Raw genomic sequence first — 24,595 nt, 5'->3', positions numbered from 1 at the left:
TATGGGGTCGGAAACGTTTCCTTCTGTGCGTTACATACAACCGTTATTCACACAAATACAATATACCCTATTTACTGTTCGACGTCCGGTTATAAAAATGCCATTTCGTATGGAATGACCATATCTATCAAATCACCAAATTGGGATCCGATTGGATGATTATTATAGCCACAATGAAGAAATTTATTTGCAGTGGCTAAACCCACCCCACTCTCATTCACACTCTTATTTTGACAAAACACCGCAAAGGTGCAGATGTGGTACTGAGTGCCGGGTATAAAAGTTGTGACGCGTAAGAAGCGTCTCACACGCCCTTCTCGTTTATTTTCTGGTAAGAAAACATTTTTTTTGTAATTTGTGTGTAATTTATTTTTGTCCGCCCATAGTCTTAAACATTATCTTAGAATTTAATTTCAGTTGACAAATTGCAGAAGCCATCAAAATGTTCGTTGAATATCGATCAATGATCCGAATCCCCTTCCTATGCCCTTTTGAGTGTTGACTGTAAAGTGTAGTAGTTGTTGTTGTTTTTTGTTGTTGTAGCATTAGCATTTAGCAGCCGCCAAAAAGGATCTCATTTGTTTTTATCGTAGAGCATCGTCGGATCGCCCAGATTCATAGAGTGCGGCGAGGTATTTGGGCGCGGCGTGCTTCGCCCCGATGCTGCTTTGGACGAGGATATGGCGGCACCAGCACTGCCAAGACCAGCGGCAGCACCAGCATTCCTGGTGCCTGTCGAGTACTCATTGGTGGGCGTCATCCCAGAGACGCTGTATCCAAGGTTAATTCCTAGACCCATATTCACACCCAAGCCCATATTCATGACCATTCCCATCGCCGTTTGCTGCGCTTGCTGCTGTTGTGGTGGCCTACGGCGTGCCCAGGAGTCGTTGGTCAGCTGCCAGTCGAGGTTCTCTTTGTCAAGTTGCTGCTGATGCTGATGTTGATGATGACCACTGCTGTAGGCTCCGCCAGCAGCAGCACCACCCATATCATAATAGTTCCTGCCACTCCCATAGTGTCCATGATGATGGCGCATCTGCTGGCAGCTCGATGACTGTGAACTTGGGCTGGGTACATTGTGGCAGTAACGTGGCGTCTGTGAGGCAAACGGCGTCATGAACGGCGTCTGGCTGCTGGGGGTGTAAGGGGTGTTGATCGCGGCACCGCCAAACGATGGCGTCGCTGAGGGGCCATAGTGTGCACCGGCCGCTGCAGCAGAGCAGGATGAGGCGTAACCGCCACCCCCGCCAATGGAATGCGATATGGAGTAGGCACTGCCACGTGTGTCCGAGCTGCTCATGACGCTGCGCGGTGTGCCCCCGGACACGCTGCCCGCAATGCTGCCCGCAATGCTGCCCGCAATGCTGCCCGCAATGCTGCCCGATATGCTGTGGAGCCCTGCAGAGGATTCTCCTCCGCCAGAGTTGTGCGTGGCCAAAGGCGCTCGCATACCATGCATGGGTGTGTTGATTACCGGCGAGGCGGTGGGATCCAGCCAATGCTGCTTGAACCAACGCAACAGACTGTTAACGGACTCAAAGACCTGGCCGCGAAAGCGATAGCCTTCGGGCATCACCGTCACATACTCGGTGCACACCTTGGTCCTGGGCAGATACGAGAGGAGGAATTTCCCCGGTATGCTCTTCGAGGCGGTAAATAAATAGTGAATCTTCTTGGGATCCTTGGCCTTCTCGTCGCGCAGCAGCTGCTCCATAAACTCAGGCTCATTGCCATTCGCGGGGGTGGCATTCTTCTTGTAGTATTTATACTGTATAAGCTCACGGGCGGCAGCGGCCATGGGATTGATGTAGCGGACGATTATCTCATCGAGATTTTCATACTCATCGGTGCCAATATAGAGGCTGCGTCCCAGACTGTAGTCGTTCTCCTTGCCCTCCTCCCGCACATCGATGTGCTGGTAAGTGTGATCGGTCACCTTCCATGTGGCTGTCAAGTGGGCCGCCGATTTGCTGCTGGGCCGCACCGCCACCTCGCCCTGATCGGCCTCCGCCAGCATGGCTATGACCTCGGCATAGGACTTGTTGTAAAAGCACGGATGGGCAATCAGACGTTGCGCATAGGTCTTGCGCTTGAGGGCCTTGGCCTTGGCCCTGGCATCCGTCACGTTGCGATTGTCCAGCTCCTTCGTGACAAAATCATAGAAGACATCGCGTCGCGGCCGCCACAGGTTATTCGCGTCCTTCAGGTCCACCGTCTTTAAGGAGCAGTCGACGGAGAAGCGCTCAACATCGATCTTGATTATCCGCACATGGATCATCTGAGACACACGGACACGCTCCTCGGGGTTGCGCACTTGCTTGTCGGACAGATTCTTGATGTGTATGAAGCCGGGCAGGTGATTATCTAGCCGTACTCTCACACCCGTGGCCTGGCCGGGACAGGAACTGGAATCGAAGTGATTCCACACGTCCGACAACTCGGGGAAGTCGTCCTTGTGGCAGAAGGGGCATTGCCAGCTGCCCGTGTTCTCAATGCGCAGGGGATTGGCATTGTCCAGTCGCTCGCCCTGGGGCCGGCGATAGGTGAAGCCCGCGACCATGGCCAACACGCATTTGCCAACGTGCAAGGAGTCGGGCGTCTCCTTGGTGAGGAGTTCGAAGAGCTCCGCGGCGCTGGGCTTCTGGTAGGGCGAACGAGAGTCCTTGTACAGGCAACTCAGCTCGTTCCGGATGTCATACAGTGTGATGCTCTTGCTGCCGAGGCCCTGACGCTCCAGTTCGACGGCAAATGCATCCAGATCGAGATCGTTGAGACGCTCCGGCGACTCGAGTATCTCCTCGAGGGCACGCGCCGGATTGGTCTCCTCATCATCGTACTCCATCGCATCAATGGCCATTTTACGGGCCCACTCGTACGTCTCCGGATGGATGCGCGAGCCATCCAACACCTCCACATACGCCTCCGTGCTGTCGCCCAGCGAACTGGTGTCGATCTTGATGAAGCCGCTGCAATTGATGAACACCTTCGGCCCCAAATGGCAGACGGTGACCAGCTGCGTGCGATTCTCCAGACGCTGGTTGCTCTGCTTCAGAAGTTTAAGCAGCGCCTGGGCCTTGCGCGGCCCCAGACCGCACGTGTACTGCAGCAGATTGACAGTGCGCGAGTTCTGGACCATTATATTCATGTCCAGGCCCACCTCACTCGTGCGATTGATAAACTCCAGGCTGAGATACTCAAGCAGCATATCGCGTGGCACACGCTCCTGCAGCGGATGGTAGCGCAGGCACAAAATCTCATCATCGGCATCGCACAGCTGCGAGTACTCCACCAGCGGATCCTGCATTTTCCGGGCCAGCGAAACGGCCTGCTTCAGCAGTGGCGGATACTCCTTAAAGTCCGACTCACCCTTCTTTGAGTTGGAATAGATTTTGGCCAGTTCGTTGTCGATGATCTCCACCTCGATGGGCGGAAACTGCTCGGTGGTCTCCAGGTCTTTGAGTATGTCCTTGATGTCCGTCTGGATCATTTGGGCTTCCCTCGACTCCGCACCAATCACCACAATGTGGGGCTTTTTTATTTTGATTGATTGCGACAGCTTGCGGAGATCCGCGAGCTTCAGGGCCTTCTCCTCGGCATTGTGCGACTTCTTGCGCTTGAGGATGTTCGGTAGACGCAGATAATCGGAGATATCCCCCTCGACCGTGGTCACCGCACAGAAGGCGGCCACCGCTGGATCCGGGTCGTAGGACAATCCGAGCACTCGGATGCCCCTCAATGTGCTCCAGTCATCGTTTCTGTAGTCCTGCGGCAGCTCTGGCTTGTAGGGGGCCACCTTGATCCATTTGTGCAGCTTGGCGGTGCAAGAGCGTAGTACAAACTGTTGCGCCTCCTCGTGCAGGGTGGCTCTCAGCTCTTTGATGAGATCCGGGATCACCCATTTTTGTAGGGCCAGCTGTACGCACTCTGCTCGCAGGGCATTCCATTCGAGGACATGCTTGGAGAACTGATCGAGATTGTAGAGGGCCTTCGCCTCCTCCACATAGTCACCGGGTGGGCCATTGGACTTGGCATTGCCCTCAAACGCCTCGAGGAAGGTGATTTCCAGCAGCTTCTCCTCCTCGGCCATCATCAGCTTGATGAACTGATCGCCAAAGAGATCGCCCACCGGCTTCTTGGCCACATATTTCATCGAATACACCGGAGAGTTCTCATCGATCTGGGCCATGCCGTGCTTTGTGGGCCTGATGTTGATACGCGCTCGATCAAAGTACACCTCGCGCATGGTCTTACGAAGCAGTGGCTCTTGGGCCAGCTGTCGGGCGACCACATACTTGGCCGCATGCATCACCTCATCGGTGGTCATGAAGCGCGGAGAAAGATACTGCTTGGCCAACTCCAGAGGTCCCAAGCTCTCCTGTGTGACCTCGTTTCGCTGATAATTGTCGCGCAGATTCTCCGCAAACTGTTCGGGCGTAAGGCCAAAGTGTTTGGCAAAGCCACAGATTCCAGCCTTGCGGAACACCGCATAGGGACTGCTGTTGGTCGCCTGCTTTAGGTGCTCGTCCTGCAGCTCCAGTGCCACATCATCGCCATTCTCAGCTGCGGCTGCCTTACTCCGCTGTTCGGCCTGCATTTTGGGCAGTTCGTGTGAATAGTTGAGCAGAAAGTACATGTGCACGTCCTTCAGCTCCTTCATGGACTGGACATCGTTGAGCCGCTCAAAATCGTTGTCCAGCACGAGCCGTACATCGTCGGGCAGGGGCTTATCCATCTGGAACTGTCGCATCTTCTCGAAGAGCACTTTCAGCTTCCGCTTGCGCTCATTCAGCTGGCACCACCGCTCATCAAAGTGGTAGACTTTCCACAGATCATCGATATTCAGTTCGGGCTTCACGTACTCCTTTCGATAGAAGGCAATGAATGGCACCTCCAGCTGCTGGTTACGTATAAACTCTAGGGTCTGCTTGATCTTCTTTATGGCCGAGGGTGGCTGGCGAATCTTCTCACGATTGTCGGCCTTCTCCGGCTTGGAGACGGTATTCTTGCAGAACGCATACTGATAGATCCAATCGGCCTCGTCGTCTAGCTCCATCGAACCCTCGAGTACGGGCGTTATGGGCACCTGTCGCAGCTGCATGCGCTCGGGTATGTCTGTTTTGCGTATCTCATTGTCGAGATCTGTGAAGTGGCCGCGCTTCAGTTCGCTCGGTTCGTAAATGTCGAAGATTGTCTTCTTGGCGACCTTCTTTTTGAGGGCATTCTTCTTTTTCACAAGATGATCATCGCGCGCGGCCATTTCATCCTCGTACTCATCCTCCTCGTATTTGGAGAAATCATCATAATCAAAGTCCACACCAAAAATATCCTGACCCTCTTCCAGTGATGCATCTGTAAATATGGGACGCCTCTTCTTTTTCTCGGCAATCGGACGGCCATTGTCATCCACAATAAAATCATCGGCATCTGATTCGGTATCCTCTTCATCAAAGGCATCCGCCTCGCCATGCCGAGGACTGCGCTCGCTGCGATGCTCACCGCTCTTATCGTTTCCATCAAACAATTGTTCCGCAATCTGGTCGCGGGCCAAACCCACGTCCACATGCTGCTCCTCGCCATCGCTTTCGTTGTCATGAACACGTCTCAGACGCTTGAAGCGTTTACGTCTCTCAACCTTGACCCCTAGATTCTCTTCAATCAGATCGTAATCATCATCCTCGAGGCGATCATCGAGATCATCATCCAGATGTTTCTTTCGCTTCTTGCCACTGCCTACGTCATCATCGCCGCCGCTGGCAGTGTCGGAATCGTCGCTGCCGTCCTCCTCCTCAGTGGGTCTGTCATCAATTAAATCCTTAAGCTCCTCTCGCAGCCGTTCTTCGTCATCTTCCTCCTCTTCACTGCTTTCAGATACAACGGCTTTCAGCTTTTTTAGATTCTTCCTTTCAGTTAGATCCAGTTCCTCTTCTTTCTCTGTTTCCTCGGCCTCAGAGTCCAAAAATTCCGACATTCTGAATAACCTAAAAAATTAAAGTTGTTTTCTAGTTGCTTCAAAACGAATATGACTATGAATAAGCAAAAATTTATTTTCAGTGTCACAATTGTCACATACAAAACAAACTACTAGACGTAGGGGGAACTATGGTTGCTGCGAATTCAAAAGTTTAATTTTCAGTATTTTGATTTTTGAGACCAGATGATGTAAGAAATATATATTTTTGATGAAGTTGAAGTGTCCGCTTAAAATTTAAAAAGTTGAAAAAGCAACAAATTGATGTTTTCTGGAATCTTTTGGACGACAAAGAATTCGGCCGACTTAATCTCCTCTCGCGTCTTCTTAGGACCAGGATTTGATTGAGAGATTGCTGATCGATATTGGCCTCTGTATTGGAGTTGTGGGTGTGTGTTGGTTTGCACATCTGACTCGTTTTTTCCTCTGTTTGGCGCTGCTTCGGTTGTTGCTGCTGGTCCCTTTTTCTCCGTAGCCTGGTCTTCCATCCGCTTCTTAGACACTTATGCCTTTGATGCCTCCATCACTATTGTTCTCTTTCCCTTGTTTGGCCAGAATCCTCTCCTTGAACTTCTTTGCCGACAGATCGAATTTTTTGTCTCCTTGCTGGTGGATTGTACTGCGTTGTCCGAGATTATCTGCTTCAGGGGTCCTCCTCGTGCTAGGGAAGGGTTAATATATGCGAAAAAAAATGTGTCCGCCCCCAACCGCAGTCGACAAGCAGTGTTTGTCAAGCTCTGCATTCTAAGGGGAAATGACAAGACGAACGCAGCCTACGACGGGCGATTTAATAGTAAAATACCGAAGCCAAAGAAAGAATAAGTCTATCTTCTGTCTACAGAACAAGAAACAAAGAAGGAAACACGCGACACATGAGCAATAGGACTAGAAAAAGGCACTAATTGAAGACGATTCAAAACTTATTAATGCTGTCAAACGAACACTGATTATATGGATATTATAATTGATTAATCTTATACTCGGAACTCTTTTTATCAATTTATAAGGAGATAAAACATGTTTATGGCTTTCCGTCCGGACTTATCCAATAATGCGGTGACATATCCACACTGAAATAACACTCTCCTCCTGCTTTCATACAAAATTTGACATTTCAAATTCAGTTTGCTCGGTTTAATTAAATGTACTGGGCATAGAACTAAATAATAAATGGCTCTTTCTGACGCAAGAAAATTTCGCGCATCTGAATACTGGGCTATGGCAAAAGGGATATGGCGTGCGTAGCTTCATATCAGCAAGGTTTGGCATGGCAGACCAGGACTGACAGAAGAAAGACTCTTTTCTGAGTATTCTGCTTCTTTTATCGCTTCTCTTCTTTTGCCACTGCTTCTTACCTTTGAACACTTTTTACCTAATGAATCCATTCCATGCCCATTGTAGCCACACTTCGGTCAAATGCTGATAGAAACATGCTGCTAGAAACTCATTCATGCAACGCAAAACTGAGTATGAGGGTAGCTTTGGTAAGGTATGGACAATTCAGAAAAAGGGCCCAACAACATAATAAGGCTCCTACGAACCACACCTTTCCATGTTTGATCACAAATATGCTACGCATATTAATCTTTAGGGTTGATTTTACTTTGCGTGCGTTGAATTTTCTGGGCCATTTCGCCTGTTGTCCATACATTTCGTTTGGCTTACCTGCAATACTTGTTGTAGCAACATGTGGCTAAGCATTATATATTCAGCACCAGCAACATTTGAAACGGGGGCTTTTTCGCCCAAAATGAAACACCAATCGGCCGCCAATGCAAAAGGTTAATGTCGAATTGTTAGTAAAATTGTAACGAAAAGAAACCGACAGACACAACAAGCAACTGGTGTTATTAACAAGAAAATATATAAATTTTCGACTAGAAACTTGCTCCGCGGACAGCAGAACAAAATGATTTTGTTTGTGAATTCAGAAATCGGATTCTGAATCGTCGTTAAGTCGCGCCGCTGTGTTACCCGCCTTGACAGCCTACACGGCACCGTCCCCCTTCCAGAGCCCCTTCAGCAACCTAGCTTACCCACTATTCAACCGTGCAACGCTGACGCCGACGTCTACGCGTGAGAAGTGAGAAGTGAAGCGCACAGGTATTTGTGTTTGCATTGTGTTTGTGTGCTTTCAGTTCCTAGTGTATGCCGTGTATGTGATTTTCCCTTTGTTTGCGGCCAAATTGTTGGTCTTAATTGAATGCTAGGTTGCACTCGCTAAAAGTATTGCGAAAAACGCAATTGAAAAACACCATATTCGAAAAAAGGTACAAAACCACAGCCATAAACACACACACCTCAAAAAGAAGAGCAGAGCAGAAACGACGTCAAGAAGCACATAGAAACCAGTTTTCGAGCAGAAGCAGCAGCGCAGTCGCAGCGGCCCAACTGAGGTGAGTATTTGCATGTGTGCGTGTGTACATGAGACAAAGTTGGAGCCGCCCGCCCACATACCTGAGCTCCGCTCCATCCAAGGTGTGCTTTGAGCAGGGTGATGCATTTCGGATCTCAGTAGAGAGCTCATCTCTGGGAATGCTCAGCTGGAAATATCAAATTTTCCGCTTAGCCCACCGTTCTCTAATAACACTGTTCCTTGCCTTACCCCGCTGAGAACTTGTTAAAGCCTTCGACCATTCCACTCAATTGTCACAAGCAGATTTCGAAAAGTTTAATTTGAGTTTTTAGAACCTTTGAAAATTTAAATTATTTCCAAAATAAGCGTGAAAAACCGAAACGAAACAACATCGAAAACAACTTTTGAGAAAAGCCAGTAAACTAAACTAATTTGCACAGTTTTGCGTTTGACAAACTTTGTCTCTCCAGCTTGCAGTCTCTCCCTTTTTTTTCTCTCTCTTGCTCTTTGTTGACAAAAAAACTAATTTTGAGAAGAGGCAGCACTAAAAACAACACCAACTAAAATCAGAAAAAGCTCTTAGATTATTTTGGAAATCGAAGCTTTTGATACCCTAGAAAACTCGGAGTTATCTATGGCTTGATTCTTTTATGTAGATTCCGTAGACTACCACACTTCGTTTTTTTTTTTTTTCGTTTCCAGCTTTTGATGATGATGATCATACCCTTTTTCTGCAATGGGTACAACAAACGTAAAATGAAAAACACACAAAAAAGAGCTCCGAAAAAGTTTTTAATTGTCAACTTTAAGCCGATTCCGAAAGACCCGAAAGTCAAGAACAGACACGTGACAGAAGACAGAAAAAGAGTTGAGGAGGGGAAGTGCTGTAGAGAAGACATCAATTAGTGTGGCAGAAGTAGAGGGTGGAGAGGGAGAGCAGTGACGACAGCAGACGAAGTTTTTTTTGGCAGGGGTTCCACTCTCCTATTTCTCCTTTGCATTTGCTTTACGGGGAGAAACAATCACTAATTGAAATTTAGGGTTTCCCGCTCTCACAACTCCCTCACTCCCTCCCTCGTTTTCTATTCTTTTAATGGAATTGTAATGTTTAATGTTTTGTGTGGAACATTTGTTGCCTTTTGGGTTATTTATGCAACAACTACAGTAGTACTTGTATTGGCAGTGAGAGAAATTCAATTGAGAAATGGTAATTCGAGTTTTTCCTTTGCTGCTGTACTTTCTGTTAACTTTAAGCACTAAGCAAACAACTCATAGAGTGGTCGAATAGAGTAAAAACTGGCTGCCTAATCAGTATAGTGGATTGGCTCCCAGTGCCTTCGGCTCTTGGTGAGAGAGCCTTTGTCTAAAAGAGTTTCGCGTTGGCTCTCTTGAGCATTGAACGCAAAGCGACTCTCGCAAAAACAAAGTTTTGTTTTTCTTTTTCAAGACTGTGTGAGGTGACACATATGTACATACATACATGATGGCAATGCGTGTATCTATTCTCGACTTCATATGCGTTTTCATTTTTAGCGCTTGAGACGTTTGGCATTTTTGTGTTGCTTCTGAGCTCACATACCCTTCTTTCAAACTTGAGTCTTTCAGCTTGCCCCAAAAAATAAATAAATTGACTTTGTGTATTTTTTTTTAAATTTTTTAAATACAGTTAGGGCGAAAGGGATAAACGGTTATAAACATCTAAATACATGAGTTGTTTGCTTAGTGCTTAAAGTCTTTACATGTAGTCCCTTTTTGCTCTTTAGTTGTTTTGTGTTTTCCGGTTTTTCCGTTGAAAGTAATTTTACCCTACTTTCAACTGCAGCTTTTTCTAAGCAAACTTTAGTTTCTGTGTTTTCATTCACTTTCCCCATAAATATCCCAAACCTCAATCAAGATCTTTCGGCTGCCGTAATCACATTTTGTTACACGTTTCAGCTTTAAGCTAGTTAAAGCTTTGAGTTAAAGCTGCATCTCCACTCTTCTTTCTACCTTGTCCTTTGCCCTATCTTTTGCTAGTGCCATAAATGTATCTTTGTGTCTCTGAATCCCTATATCATCCTCATATTTTCTACTTTCCTATGGGGAAAATGGTTTTCCCCACTGATTATAATTTGTTTTCTGCTGAGGCTGCTGCAGCCCTCCATTTTCTGTTGCATCATTTTTCTGTCGCACTCGTATTTCATAGTTTGCCTCAATTACGAGACCACTGACTGTTATCCTGCATCTATTGTAATCAGCATCAGATCCTGCATCTCTTACCACTCCTTTGACGGGAAACTTATATTTTTGTATGCCATTTTTCATATACTTTCGTTAGGCGACGCACAAATTAAAAGTTTCCTTCATGAAACACGAGAGACAGCAGCAGCAGCAGTAGCAGCAGTAGGTACAGGCTAAAGGGAAGTGCTAGGCTATAGCTAGGGGATCTCCCTTTCCCCATATTTTTATACCCGGTACTCGAAGAGTAAATATTGTAAATATTGTATTTGTGGGGAATAACGGTTAAATGTAACGCACAGAAGGAAACGTTTCCGACCCCATAAAGTATATATATTCTTGATCAGCATCAAAAGCCGAGTCGATTGAACCATCTCTGTCTGTCCGTCCGTCCGTCCGTCCTCATGAGCGCTTGGATCTCAGAGACTATAAAAGCTAGAGCCACCAAATGTTGCATCCAGACTTCTGTATGTTCACACTGTTACAAGTGTATTTAAAAAATTAGCCCCGCCCCCTTCCGTCCCTGCAAAAGGGCGAAAACCTCAAAACCTTAAAAACGCCATTCCGTAGGGACTATATCTATCAGATCACCAAATTGGGATCCCATTGGACCATTATTAAACCCAGAATGAAGAAATTAATTTGAGTGGCTAAACCCACCCCGTCACGCAGCTTATATTTGTTTCTTGCACATTCTGTCATTCACACTCTGACTCGCGCAGTGTGCTGCCTCTGCCTCGCCTCTGCCATGACTCTGCAGTGTTTGGCTCTGGGGAAGGGGGGCGAGCTAAAGGAGCGTGTTGGCGTGGGAAGTGTTGTAGATGTAGATGACAGATGAAAAAAAATGTAAAATTTGACAAATAACCACTTAGGTACAGATGTAGTACTGAGTGCCGGGTATAAAAGTTGTGACGCGTAAGAAGCGTCTCACACGTCCCTTCTCGTTTTTCTATCGCTTCCATGAAAACTTTGTCCTAGAGACCCGAAAAAGTCCACAACTTTCGCTGGGGACTTTGCTCTTGAGTCCCATTCCCCCTCGGTTGCTCCTCCCTCTTCTCCACCCCACAGAAAACACTTTCTCTGGGCCAAATATTTGGCATAGATTGTTCCCAGGCAGAGTGGAGGAAGCGGCGGGAGACCATCCTAATTTGCATGCAAAAATTCTCAAATAATAATATACATCAGAGATCCATAGGGAGGACACACACACACGTGGATGGAGCTTCCTTTTGCGAGTTGTGTCTGTGTATAGGGAGCATCTATGAAGTGCACATCAGTGTGGATGTGTGTTTGTGTGTGTCTTAGGGATGCCTTTCGGTGACAGTTTATAATTTCAATCAGTGTCACATTCGTGACATGTTGTTTTATGTTTTATTGCTGTCTGCTGCCTGCAACATGCCCCAAAAAGCTTCAGGAATTTCCCTTGGAAATCCTTCTCTTCTGCTTCTCTCCTCTGTGTCCCTCTCGAACTGCTAGGAAATTCATTTTGTGGCAAGGATTTCTATGTGTTTTTGCATAAAATATTTGCTTCTAATTACTTTCGTAGGAAATGTGCAATAAAAACCTGGAAATTGCAACAACAACGAGTATCTCTGCATTCTCTCGGCGAATGAATCCTATTTTACTTTTTGAATTAGCAGAGACAGGGAAAGAGACACTGACAGATCCATGGTGTAAGAGAGATTGACCGAATCCTTTTCTATCTTTATTTTGGCAGCATACACGTAGATACACTCATGCATTCATTCACTCGTACGGGGAGTGGCGTATTTTGTTTAGTTTTGTGGCTTTGTGTGGACAGTCTTGTGGATGGATGATTGCTGCAACAAATAAGACCCACAATATTGTTTTTTTTAGGAGTCCCCTCTGGTACCTGGGGAGAGAATGCTGAGTAGAATAAGTCCAAAACGAAGCCAAATTTGTTACAGAAGTTTTGATTATAATATCGAAATAAATGGGAAGTTCCTTTCCCCGCATTTTCGTGAGCCTTGAGAGGAAAATTTCAGTCTTAAATCGTATTTTCTCTCCTGGAATTAATTCAAGACAGAAAAGCCCCTTTCCAATGAGGGAATTTCACTCACTAAAATTCAACAAATTTTGCAATTTCTATATTGCAACAATGTAATGCCATTGGACCGAATAGATACGCGGCATAGCCATGGGATTCACCTTTCCCCCACACACAGGTGGATACTGTCGTTCACGCTCCGTTTCAGAAGTCAAGAAAACAGACACGGAGAAGGAAGTGGAAGTGGAAGCAGTGATTGGGTCTGGTAGGGCGACAAGACGACTGATGGGTATAATTCGAGGAGCTTCAGCTCCAGCTCCAAGTCCCCAAAAACATCTTCTTTCAGAAGCATGCCCCACACTCCATTCAGAGGTACCACAACTCTACTTCTTATGGCCTCCTGCACCTCCACTCTACTCCACAGAGAAGGGGTTTACCTTCAGAAGATGCCTCTGCCTCCTCTCTGGAAGGACAGCCGAATGTTGGCCCGGCAGTAATTCACACAATAAGCCGCAGACAGGAGGCAGAAAAAGGTATAAAGGAAACAAATGAGTGGGGTTTCCCGTTTGGAGTGTAGTCTACCGCCAGAAGTGTTACCCAGCACTGGCAGCCTTCTCTCAATAAAGCAAACTCCAGCCATTCTCCTCCTTGTTGTCGTGTGGCTCATTTCTCCCACGGAATGTGCTACCCTGTAGAGTTTTCCTGGTTTACAATTACATATTGGGCGGAGGAAGAGAGGCAGTGGCGGAGCGGGAGAATGAGTGCGAAAAGTAAATGTTCCTGAAGCCCTTGGCAGCAGCAGCAGCAGAAGCTTGTGGCACGTTCCATCACACACACACACATGAGACGTCGGCCAGGTGGCAGACAAACGGACTTGTGGCATGCCTCAAGGCAGAATGTGGCTCAGAAAGAAAGAAATAGAGAAAAAGAGAGAGTGAGAGGAAGAGATTTTGGCCACTGCCACTGCCGCAGACTCTTTCCAGTTGAAACTTTTCGGCCCCAATGTCTGTGACTCTTTAACACGTAAGCGACAATTACTAGCAATTGTTGCAGTGGCAACATACTCGTTACTCGTGCAAAAACAGCAGCAGCAGCCTGGAAAATGAAGAGAGAAAAATGCACCTCCGTGTTTCATAAATTTGCATCGACGCTTCGTCGCCTCTACACTTCGAGAAGGGTTGGGAAAAAGGTGCCAGACCCAGGAAGGTGTACACAGCTGCACAGATACGAGTAATGTATGCAGTAGAGAGAGGGGGTAAAACCACCTGCATATTGGAATCAATGGAAATTGTAGCAGACATTGAGGCCTTTAATTTGCCTAGACCAAATACAAATACAAAGGGGTCGGTGCCTGCATTTGCTGCTGCGCTTTTGCCTCCCAGCCTCAAACTTCCCCCTCTTGCGCTCTTACCACCCCCTTAGCCATTAGCCACACCAGGCAGTCGTCACATTAGCCATAAGTTTAATTTGGGGCCAACACACACATGGACCTTGGACCAGCAGAGAGAGAGAGAGTGGAAGAGAGTCCAAACAAACGGAGAAGGAAATCATTAATCGGCAAGCGTGGAAGGGGTAGAATTCACTGAGCAGAACAGGAGCATGGAATTGTATTTGCCGTCTTGGTGAATGGAGTTCTAGAGGTGGACATTTGTATGAAAATGCGGCAAATGCTGAATGGGATGAATGGGGAATTGCAATATGAAACCCAATTGCCAGGCCAATTTCCAGAAAGGATGTGTAAAAAGCCGACACAAATTGGAGGCACACGCACAGGCAGTCAGGAATCGGAATGGGAATCGTATTTCAAAAGATTTCCTTACCAGAATTACCTTTGCAATTTGCAAAAACATTTCTCGATCTTTGGATTTAACTTCTCGATTTCTCCTTTGAGATTTTTCGTCTGCTGCTGGAAGGAAATGTTTTTTGCTCCGAATGCATTTTTAAGCCATTTTAAGCCCCAAACTCTCGCACTGTCCCTCTCTCTCCTACTCGCCTCTTCACTGTCCCTGTATTACTGCTCCTTCACTCCCAAAAGTCATTCGAAAATCGATTTAAAGGTTTGGTTTTTTGGCCTTTTCTTACGTTTAACTTTTGGGGAAAAGGCAAGGAAAAGTGCAACACCTATCAGTCAATGTCGGTAAAGAGGGGGTGACTGTATGGGGTGTCCTTTTGCCTCTTCTACTCCCCGATTTTGGAGGGAGGCAAACATGTATTTGCAGATATGTAAGTGCTTTTGCGGCATTCATTGGAAATTGGAATGAAAGTAGAAATGAAACTTGAGCGATTTATTTGCCCCTTAACATTTGCCCCAAAACAACCCCAACCACCCCTTCGCCATAGTCAAAAGTGGAATGCGAAAATTGGGAAAACTCAACGCTGTGTGTTGGGAGCAGAGATCATTAAATAAATTGAACAATTTCTGATTTATTTGAGCAACGAAATGAAAATGAGAAAAATTGCGTAGACCATTTTGCGGTGGGGCGCTGGGAAGAGCATGGAGGTGGGAGCATCATTAGTAGGGGTGGAGTGCCTTTTCATTTAAAATCTAATGAATAATTTGGAGGAGTTTTTGCGAGGAGACAAAGTGCACAGAGAGAGAGAGAGACGGAGATTCCTTTTATTTTGTTGCCTCAGCATTTTTCCTTCACTTGTTTTTTCTCCAAAAATGACTTTCGTTTTAAATTGTTTGCCATTTTCTACGGCTCTTCGGGAGAAGGGAAAACAAAAGAAAGGAAAATAAAGGAAAAGGAGAAGGAGTAGGGTCCCTACTTCCAGGACTCCCTATTATGCCCAACCCCCCCCCCCCCTCCCCCCATTTTTGATAAGAAAGTCGCTCCAATTGTCTATGCGGCCTCCTCTCAAAATATATTGGAGCTGCCGCTCTCAAGGAAATCTCCTTCCTCCCACACATATGCCTGTGTGTGTGTGTGTGTGTGTGTTTGTGTGTGTGTGTGTTTGTGTGTGAGTTTGTGCAGTTTCTACTGGTGCTGCTTCTGTTTCTACTGTTGTTCCAAAAAATCACCTGGTCCTCCGGTTATGAGGTATTTTTATACCCGGTACTCGAAGAGTAAATAGGGTATATTGTATTTGTGCGAGTAACGGTTGTATGTAACGCACAGAAGCAAGCGTTCAAAGCATCAATAGCCGAGTCGATAGAGCCATGTCTGTCTGTCCGTCTGTCCGTCTTGTTTGTCGGCTAGTTCTTAGAGACTATAAAAGCTAGAGCCACCAAATTTTGCATCCAGACTGCTATATGCTCACACTGAAACCAGTGCATTTCAACAATGAGCCACGCCCCCTTCCGCCCCCGTAAAAGGGCGAAAACATACCAAACCTACAATTTTGAAGATAAAAGAAAACTAAAAACGGCATTCCGTAGTGAATGGCCATTACGATCCATCATATTTATAGCCACAATGAAGAAATTAATTTCCAGTGGCTAAACCCACCCTGTCCCGCAGCTTTTGTTGCTCTTTTTACATTCTCTCATTCACACTCTGCTTCTGCTTCACTCGGCCCCTGCCTCTGCCCTCCCCCTGGCGATTCCTCTTCCGACTTTTAACCCACCCCGTCCCACAGCATATATTGGTTTTTTTTTGTGTGCGGGCGCTTCCTCTGTCCCTGCCGCGAGTCTGCAGTATGTGGGTCTAGAGAAGGGCGGCGAGCGTGTTGGTGTGAGAATTGTTGTAGATGTAGATGACAGATGAAGAACAAATTTAAAATTTGACAAAACACCGCTGAGGTGCAGATGCACTATTGTCCCAATGACCAGTTTTGGTGGTTGTTTACGCCGAATTAGCGCAAAGGGCTTATGGCCGGGAGCAATTAGTATTTTGTATAAGTAAAATGAATTTGTAGCATTAAGCTATTGAATTGTTGAATTTACGACATACTGCTGTGAAACCTAGCGGTCATTATTGCACAGAATGTGCAGGGAAAAAGTACAAATTTTACTGCTGTTTTAAATATCTCATAAATTAGAAAATTTAACTATTAAAATTTAATATTATTAAAATTTAACGATTAACTGATCCAATTTTTTGATGCATTTTATTTAGTAGGCTTTTTACTACGTGTTCTGTAATGTGAACGATATCTAGTGGTTGGCGATGTCTTCTACATCTAGATGTAGTCCTGAGTGCCGGGTATAAAAGTTGTGACGCGTAAGAAGCGTCTCACACGTCCCTTCTCGTTCTTTGTTCGTTTTGTTTGCTGTTGTCTTTGCTCTGTTTTATTTTCATGGTAATACCCTAACATTCAAGGAAACTCTCTAGGGAAATATGGAAAATAGAAAGTAAACTTGGTGCACTTTTTAGTTACTTTTGTTGGGAAATGTTGGGGGAAATTAATGGTAAGTAGTTTTTAGGAGAAGGAATACCTAGCAAACACCTGCATCAAATTAAATTTGGTAAAAAAGTTAGAGGAACTATCTTCGAATTCTGATCATTTCTATGGTTGGAAAAAATATGAATTTTCTTTGATTGTAGGCTCCATCTGCCATTCAATCCTGTTTTACCACTTACATCTCCTCCCTTGAGTCGTAAACCCTTTCTCTGCTTTCCTATTCCCTTGCAGGGCATTTCCATTCGCATTTTGCATGTTTCCCATTCTGTTGTGGTTGCTCTGTTTGTTCTTTTGCTTTGTTTTTAACCATTTTTGGGCTGTTATTACTCTTGTTTTTTGTGTGTTATTGCTGCCACGCTACTGCTTCTGCTCCTGCTGTTCAGGCCATGGCCATTGGCTCCATTATTTTTGGACGCGATCCCCCGTCTGATTCCTTCCTACCCGAAGAAACAGTACCCTATATAGGTTAAGGGAGATGGGAGGAAAGAGGAGTGATGCTGTGGCTTGCTTCAGTGTCTTTTGGAAGGAGCTGGGGCTGCCGCCGCCTCCGTATTTCATTATCTACTTATTTGTATATGTGAGTGAAGTGCTGGGAGTGTGGCATACACCAGAAAAAATTGCACAGGGTCCAGGGGGTATATTTTATTGGTACATAAGTCCACATTATTCTCCCTCCGTCTCACCTGTAGCATAGCGCTCGCTTGCTCTCATTCACTCGTTTATAAGTCTTGACTCGTTGTCTTCTGATTAATAGCGATTCTGATGATTGGTCCATAATCCCTGGTCAATGGGTATCATTTGATCGACTCTCTAGCATGCGCCTACTGCTACTCTACTGCTTGAATGTCTCTCTTTTTTTTGGTATTTCTTTGTATGTGTTTATGGGTTTGTGTAAGTGCAATGAATTGGGGATTTCGCTTCTTTTTTCGTTTCGTTATAGCATTTCGCTGCCTCATGCTCCTCTTGCCCACTGTGCACCGGCTATCCCGCTCACACACTCCTGTGGCTTGCTCTTTCTACTCTCCTGCGTTTCTTATCTTTCGCTTCTCGTCGCTGTGCGCTCTTCTTGCATTATGTTCGCCTGATTAATTTCTGAGTCGCATTTCGGACTTCGAAATTCGGGGGTGGGAATTTGGGGGGGGGGGGGGGGNGTATGTATTTTCCCACGCAAGTTGCCGCCCTTCCCACTCTGAATGCTCTTCTGTCCTGCTCTCTCCTTTTGGCTTCATTTTGCTTCTTAATTGCATATTTTTGCCACCTTGAATGTTTTTATTATGCGATGTTCTCTCTCTCTCTCGCTGTCTCCTCTTTCCACTCTGTCCATGTCTGTTCTGTTAGCTTCTGGAACTTGTCTTTGCTGCTGTTGTTGCTCTTTCGTTCGCTTATTAATTGCGTAATTTAGTTACGGCTGTTTGCCCCTTGGCCACAAAATCATGAGAGACCAATGATGTTGCCAAAAGTTGGCCAAAAGCTTATGCCAGAGATTTTCCACCCTTTTATCTGCAGAAACTTTTGGATATGTGGCTTAAGCGGGAGGCAGCGGTGGACCCTAATCTACATTGAGGCTACATTGAATAACGAGGATTGAGGGATAGTTAAAAGTTAGGGAGGGATAGTTAAAGAGATAAAGTAGCATACTGCGAAATATCAGAAAATTCCAAAAGACAAATCACAATAAAACATGGGCAAAAATCGTATGTTCGGAAAATGCCGAAAAATAATCAAATTTATCTTCTTTTCTCTTAAGTATCCATTAAATTCTGTTCATTTTGTTTACCATCCATGCCACCTCCATTGATACACCTTCCATTTACCTGCCCTGAATATTATGTAAAGCTCCTGTACCGCCTGTACCTTCGTCTCGAACTTTTTCGGGATATTTATCCTGTTTTAAGGGGCTCCTGCCACCTCGCTCAAGGACACGCACGCACGCACAGCTTCGCCCTCTTCGACGGCCCACTCATGGGTGGAGGAAAATATTGAATTTTTCGACTAATTTACTGCCGTTTATTTCTTTTACTTATTTCTATATTCATAAGGCGAATGCGGTGGTGTGGGGGCAATTGTATTGTGTTGCCACGTAAAGGTTGCGTATACGTAACGTAATTTACAACATATGAATTATGGGTAGACGGGGGTATGTGAAACTCGAAGGAAGCGCGGCATACAAAGTGTGGGATGTTGGCCATAAAAAAAAGTTACGAAGAAAACTCGTACTGCCAGCCCCTTGGCCTTTTCCGCTGCCTCCTCCCTCTGCTGCTTGCTCTGATTTCTCTTGCCACACGCTTTGGGCACTGTTTATACGAGTTTCTATATATATTTTGTTGCAAACTGAAATCTGGCGATGGCAGGACAGGCTCAAACCATTTTTTGTCACTTTCTTATGTTTGATGACAAGTTTTGCAGATAGATTTGCATCTAGAATAAGAATAAGTATCTTTTGTGGAATTAGAAGGAGGATCAATAAAAGCGAAGGATGGTACAAGTTTCTGCTGCCGAAACACTTTGTTTATTAAGTACCTCCACACACATCGCACATCATTCATTTGTTGGAGAGCGAACCAGCAAAAAAACAGAGAGAGAGTGAGAGAGATAAAATAAGGCAAAAAGTGTAGAAGAGTGGGGAACAACGAGAAACAGAGGGGGTGTCATACAACGAAATCGATTCCCAGGCCTCTCGGCATAAGCCACGACACGACACACGCACTGGATGGAATGGAATGGAGATGGAGAAACAAAAAAAACGAGAACCAGAACCAGAACCGAAACTTGTTTAACAGGATTTTTGCTGTCTGCCCCATTCTGCCTCAATACCTCTTGCTGCCCACTCCTTTCGTATCCAAAAAATGGACCATGAACTGGGTTACTCTGATGGTCATTCCTTTTTGCTTCCCATTGATTAAGCCATTGATGCAGCCATTCATCGATTTAAGTGCACTTTAATCGGTGTATCGATTGTTTGTTTCTATCTAATTAAGACAAATATCATTTTGAAATATCTAATCTATATTAATCAATCACTTCTAAGTGATTTGTTCAACCATTTATTTGCTGCTTTTAATGACGTCTTAATCGTTTCATTGATTTATTAATTATAATATTCCTACTTGCGGGTTCCACTCTCTCTTGGTTCGAGCATACCTCACTCTACCACGGAATACCCTGTATATACGCACTATCCATATTAAAAATCATCCTCCCAAAAATGGAATGAGACAACGTTGTAGCGAAAAGAGGATAAACGAGAAGGGACGTGTGAGACGCTTCTTACGCGTCACAACTCTTATACCCGGCACTCAATAGAACGTCTGCACCTTAGACGTTATTTGTAAAATTTTTCCTTCATCTGTCATCTACATCAACAACACTACTCACACCAAAACGCTCCTTTAGTTCGCCGCCCTTCCCTAGACCCACACACTGCAGACTCGCGGCAGAGGCAGCGACCGCACACAAAAAAAAAAAAATATAAGGTGCGGGACGGGGTGGGTTAAAAGTCGGAAGAGGAATCGCCAGGGGGAGGGCAGAGGCAGGGGCCGAGTGAAGCAGAAGCAGAGTGTGAATGAGAGAATGTAAAAAGAACGACAAAAGCTGCGGGACAGGGTGGGTTTAGCCACTGGAAATTAATTTCTTCATTGTGGCTATAATAATGATCCAATCGGATCCCAATTTGGTGATCTGATAGATATGGCCATTCACTACGGAATGGCGTTTTAGTTTTATTTTATCTTCAAAATTGTAGATTTGGGAGGTTTTCGCCTTTTTGCGAGGGCGGAAGGGGGCGTGGCACATTTTTGAAATACACTGGTTTCAGTGTGAGCAATCAGCAGTCCGGAGCCAAAATTTGGTGGGTCTACCTCTTATAGTCTCTGAGAACTAGCCGACAAACAAGACGGACAGTCGGACAGACGGACAGACAGACATGTCTCTATCGACTCGGCTATTGATGCTGATCATAAATATATATACTTTATGGGGTCGAAAACGTTTCCTTCTGTGCGTTACATACAACCGTTATTCGCCACAAATACAATATACTCTATTTACTCTTCGAGTACCGGGTATAAAAAGAGACAATAACAAGGCACATAACACAGGTCCTCCTCCATATATCCGAATATCTGAGAATATAAATTTCCCCCAAACAGGATTTTTTTACGTAGTTACGTTTTTTACGTTTTTTAATATTTATATTTTTGGTTACCTTTTACCTCTGCTTATATCGCATAAACTAATTTTGGTGTCGTCGTCGTCGATGGCCACTTCAGAATCTCAAGTTAATGGAAGAAGATTGAAATGAATTGAAGTGAATTCCTTGGAGGTGCTAACATTTTACTTGATTTTCCATATTTGTTTGCAGTTTCCATGGACAGTCATTGGTTTCTATGAGGATCTACATCTACACAGACAACATATGTACATATTTTGAGGTAAGGAAAAAACCAAAGATAGGCCTCTGAGGATAACTGGAGCAAGTCAAATTATCAACAGAAACTGCAATCCTTTCCATTCTGCCACATTTCTGCCCACAGCAAACACCGTCCTCTTCCTGGCCCTTCGTATACTCCTGTCAGCTGTCAACATTGACGGCCATTTTGTAATTTAATTTCCAACTTTTTTTTTGTATCGTTTGCTTAATTTTTACATGGGTTTTGTGCGTACGGGAGAGTAGGTGGGTGGGCAAAGGGGGGGGTAAAATCCCAGAAGAGAGGAAAATAAATACAAACATAGTTTTTAATTGCACCCGAAAGAGGAGTAAAAAACAGTGAAAAAGTTACTGTTAGATGTTCCCCTCACTCTCACTCTCTACTCTTTCCATCCAACTGGGGAAAAATTAGCGCTGGGAGAGTTGGGGAGGGCATTGACATTTAAATTTCAACCGTTACCGCAGCCAGAGTTGCCACCTAATAAGTTGCCACCTCGATTTTGGGCGCACGATTGTGTTTTTAGGGAAGAAATTTGTTCACTTTGAAGGCATTTAAATTTTAGATATGAAACCGCAGGGCCCAAGCTCCAACTTTTGTGCTCAAAGTGTTGAAAACTTTTCGCAGAGACTATGCCAAAAGATTTGCGTACACAACGAAAAGTGATTACTCTTTGCCCCTCTGAAAAGTAAAAGAGTTTTCCTTGAGCGCCTCCTCCTCTGTGTCGGTGTAGCAATAAAAATTATAAACTTTGGCAGTTAATTTAATTTATGCGGTGTCTTTAATGTTTGTGGGGAATATGTGTGTGTGGAGCAGCCACATGGCTCCACTCTAAGCAAATGTTTGCCCAGAATAGAGTCCTCTGTGTGATGTCCTGCCTTCGATAATGTGTGTGTGTGTGTGTGTGCATTCAGCAGGGGAAACTAAAGGAAAACTTCAGCATAAGAATAAGAATAAGGAATAGGAATAAGAATTGAAATCTGTGGAAACCAGCCACGCGTCACGTCACTCGACTACTGCGTTTCGGAATCTACCTGGGATGGATCCTGCTGGGATAATAATCATTCTGACGACTGGATCATATCATTATTCGCCTTAGAAGATCAAATTGTTGGTTTTAACACGCTCTAACGAGTAGAAAAGCAATCCGGGTTCAGAGATGCCAGAAGGGTTTACCATATACATAACTAAATGATGGAATGGAAATTCTACTCTCGGTGTTCAATTAAACATGGAAATGGAGAATGGTTTGTGGATCTGCTGTCGCGCATATCTCCATCCTGCATTCCCCATGATCATCGACATCATTGCGGTACAGTTAATCGCCAGAACCAGAGCTACCAAATCAACGACACGCATATTTCACATAAAATCGTATAACAGCAAACGGTTGACATTTCTGCTCTCACCCCTCCGCCATCCGCCACCCCATCCCACTGTGGTGTATGGACAGAATTTCGCTTGTAGCAAAGTTTGAAGGTTCTGCATAATTAATGCACTTACACAATGCATAATTATAATTAGTCGCGCCGCTGGAGCTGCTACCGAACAACCACTAACTACTGCCAAAACCAGGATTAGAAGACACACAGTGGGGAGGGATAGAACTGGAGGGGCTTGCAGTAGGGATATACAGGTAAAGCCAATCCCTCAGGCATGATCCATCCACAAACAAAAACAAAATCACACGAAAAACTTCATCGAAAATTCCGGAAACGAATTGGCAATTTGTGTGTGTGTGTGTGTGTGCGTTAGTACCATTATTATTGTCACTGCCACGCCCTCAAAACAGATTTAGGCAAATGTTAATTAGCAGTTGAGTGGTGGAGAAGCAGGGAATTTTGAAGGTTACGCCCCCTGAGGGAAGAGCGGCTTGAAAATTGCAACAAATTTAGTCAACAAATACAAGCCTCGAAAACAAGCGGCGTCCTCTCTCTCCTCTCTCTCTCTCTCTCCTCTCTCTCTCTCTCTCTCCTTTCTTCTTCTCTTCCTCTCTTCTCCACTTCCTTCTCTTTCCTTCTGCTAACTTGATTACTGAATAATTGAGTGCGGGATATAATGAAATTCGTATTCAAAATTCGTCGTCATTCAGTCAGCTTGTCTGCCCCGCCTCTCCATCCGCAGAATCCGAAATCTAACTAAATGTTTGAGGAGCGAAAGAGACGCAAGCGAAGAGAAGTGGACGGGGAAAGAGGGGGCGGCTCTCTTGCATGAAGTAACTATAGTTTCTTCATGCTCTCGTGCTCCCTCTAGAGAGGTGTGTGTGTGTGCTGTATTCGTGTGTTTTTGTCTGTTTTTGGGTTTGGGTTTGGTTTAGTGCGTATCCGACTTGCATACGTAATGACATAGTTCTCTCTCTCTATCTCTCCACCTTGTTGCCATGCCACAGCCTGCCCCCTATCTGTCCCTTTCCCTTCTCTCATCATCAGAAACATCATTCAACGAACGCTTTTATGGCCATTCAATGCCGTGACGCGTATCCCCTTTTTGGGCGCGTAGAAACTTTTTGGACTGCGCCGCCTTAAAAACGCATCAGAATGAGAATGGTGGAACCTGCTCCTCATATTCCTCCGCTTCTCCTCTGGCACGTGTTTTATGCACTGGTTGATTATAGAGTACTATTATTTGAGGAAAGTGTGGACCAAGGACATTTTCCTTACACGTAATGCTCGTAATAGTAATGCTCTAAAGAATGGAACAAGGAATGGCAAAGTACAGTTTTTTCTAAAGAATGAGAAGAATAATATTTAAAATTGTAAAAATGCATATACAAGCTTTCTTCATTCGATCCATCTTACCTTCTGCCGTCGAACCCTCCATGGCTGCCTTCTTCCCTATCTCTATTCTTCGCCGTACTTTTTGACATAATCCTCCGCCGGTTTTCTGACTTCAGGAGCCAAAAACAGTTCTGAGAAATGGAATCAGGAAGCAGTAATCAACCTGTTAGTATGCATTACTGTTATCCTGTTTATGTAACACTCTCACTCTATCGCTCTCTTCTTCCCTCTCTCTTCTACTCTCTATCTCTCTCTTTTTCGCCTCTTTTGTTGCTGTCGTTGTAGTAACTGGCGTGTCATTTCGCTTTGAGGTTCATATAAATTGTTTTGGGATTTAGTCGCACGATTTTCATGCCCTGCATCTTCTTGCAGCCAGACCAAACTCCCCCCCCCCCCCCCCCCCCCCCCCCCCCCCTCGTAGTAATTACCCATCCCAATCCAGCGACACGGACCATGACCCCGGGAGCTCTCTAGCTCTGGCTCTGACTCTGTCTCTGG

At 45.2% G+C, this 24,595-nt stretch overlaps 2 protein-coding genes across 2 annotated transcripts in view; one reads left to right on the top strand and one right to left on the bottom strand.

Moving 5' to 3' along the window:
* Nucleotides 1–401: 401 nt before the first annotated feature.
* On the bottom strand, nucleotides 402–5,994 carry LOC117590108 (transcription elongation factor SPT6-like). The gene has a single exon (XM_034282456.1). It carries the CDS (start codon nucleotides 5,969–5,971, stop codon nucleotides 575–577), a length of 5,397 nt encoding a protein of 1,798 aa, XP_034138347.1. The 5' UTR covers nucleotides 5,972–5,994; the 3' UTR covers nucleotides 402–574.
* A 1,739-nt stretch (nucleotides 5,995–7,733) lies between these two features.
* Nucleotides 7,734–24,595, top strand: part of LOC117590018 (trophoblast glycoprotein) — a 54,895-nt gene continuing 38,033 nt past the window's right edge. The window contains exons 1-2 of the mRNA XM_034282307.1: nucleotides 7,734–8,367; nucleotides 21,257–21,326. The gene's annotated coding sequence lies outside the window, so the exon portion shown is untranslated. The remainder of the gene's footprint in view (nucleotides 8,368–21,256; nucleotides 21,327–24,595) is intronic.

Source organism: Drosophila guanche, unplaced genomic scaffold, assembly GCF_900245975.1.
Source record: "Drosophila guanche unplaced genomic scaffold, DGUA_6, whole genome shotgun sequence".
Lineage (NCBI taxonomy): Eukaryota > Metazoa > Arthropoda > Insecta > Diptera > Drosophilidae > Drosophila > Drosophila guanche.
This window is presented reverse-complemented; position numbering and strand designations above follow the sequence as displayed.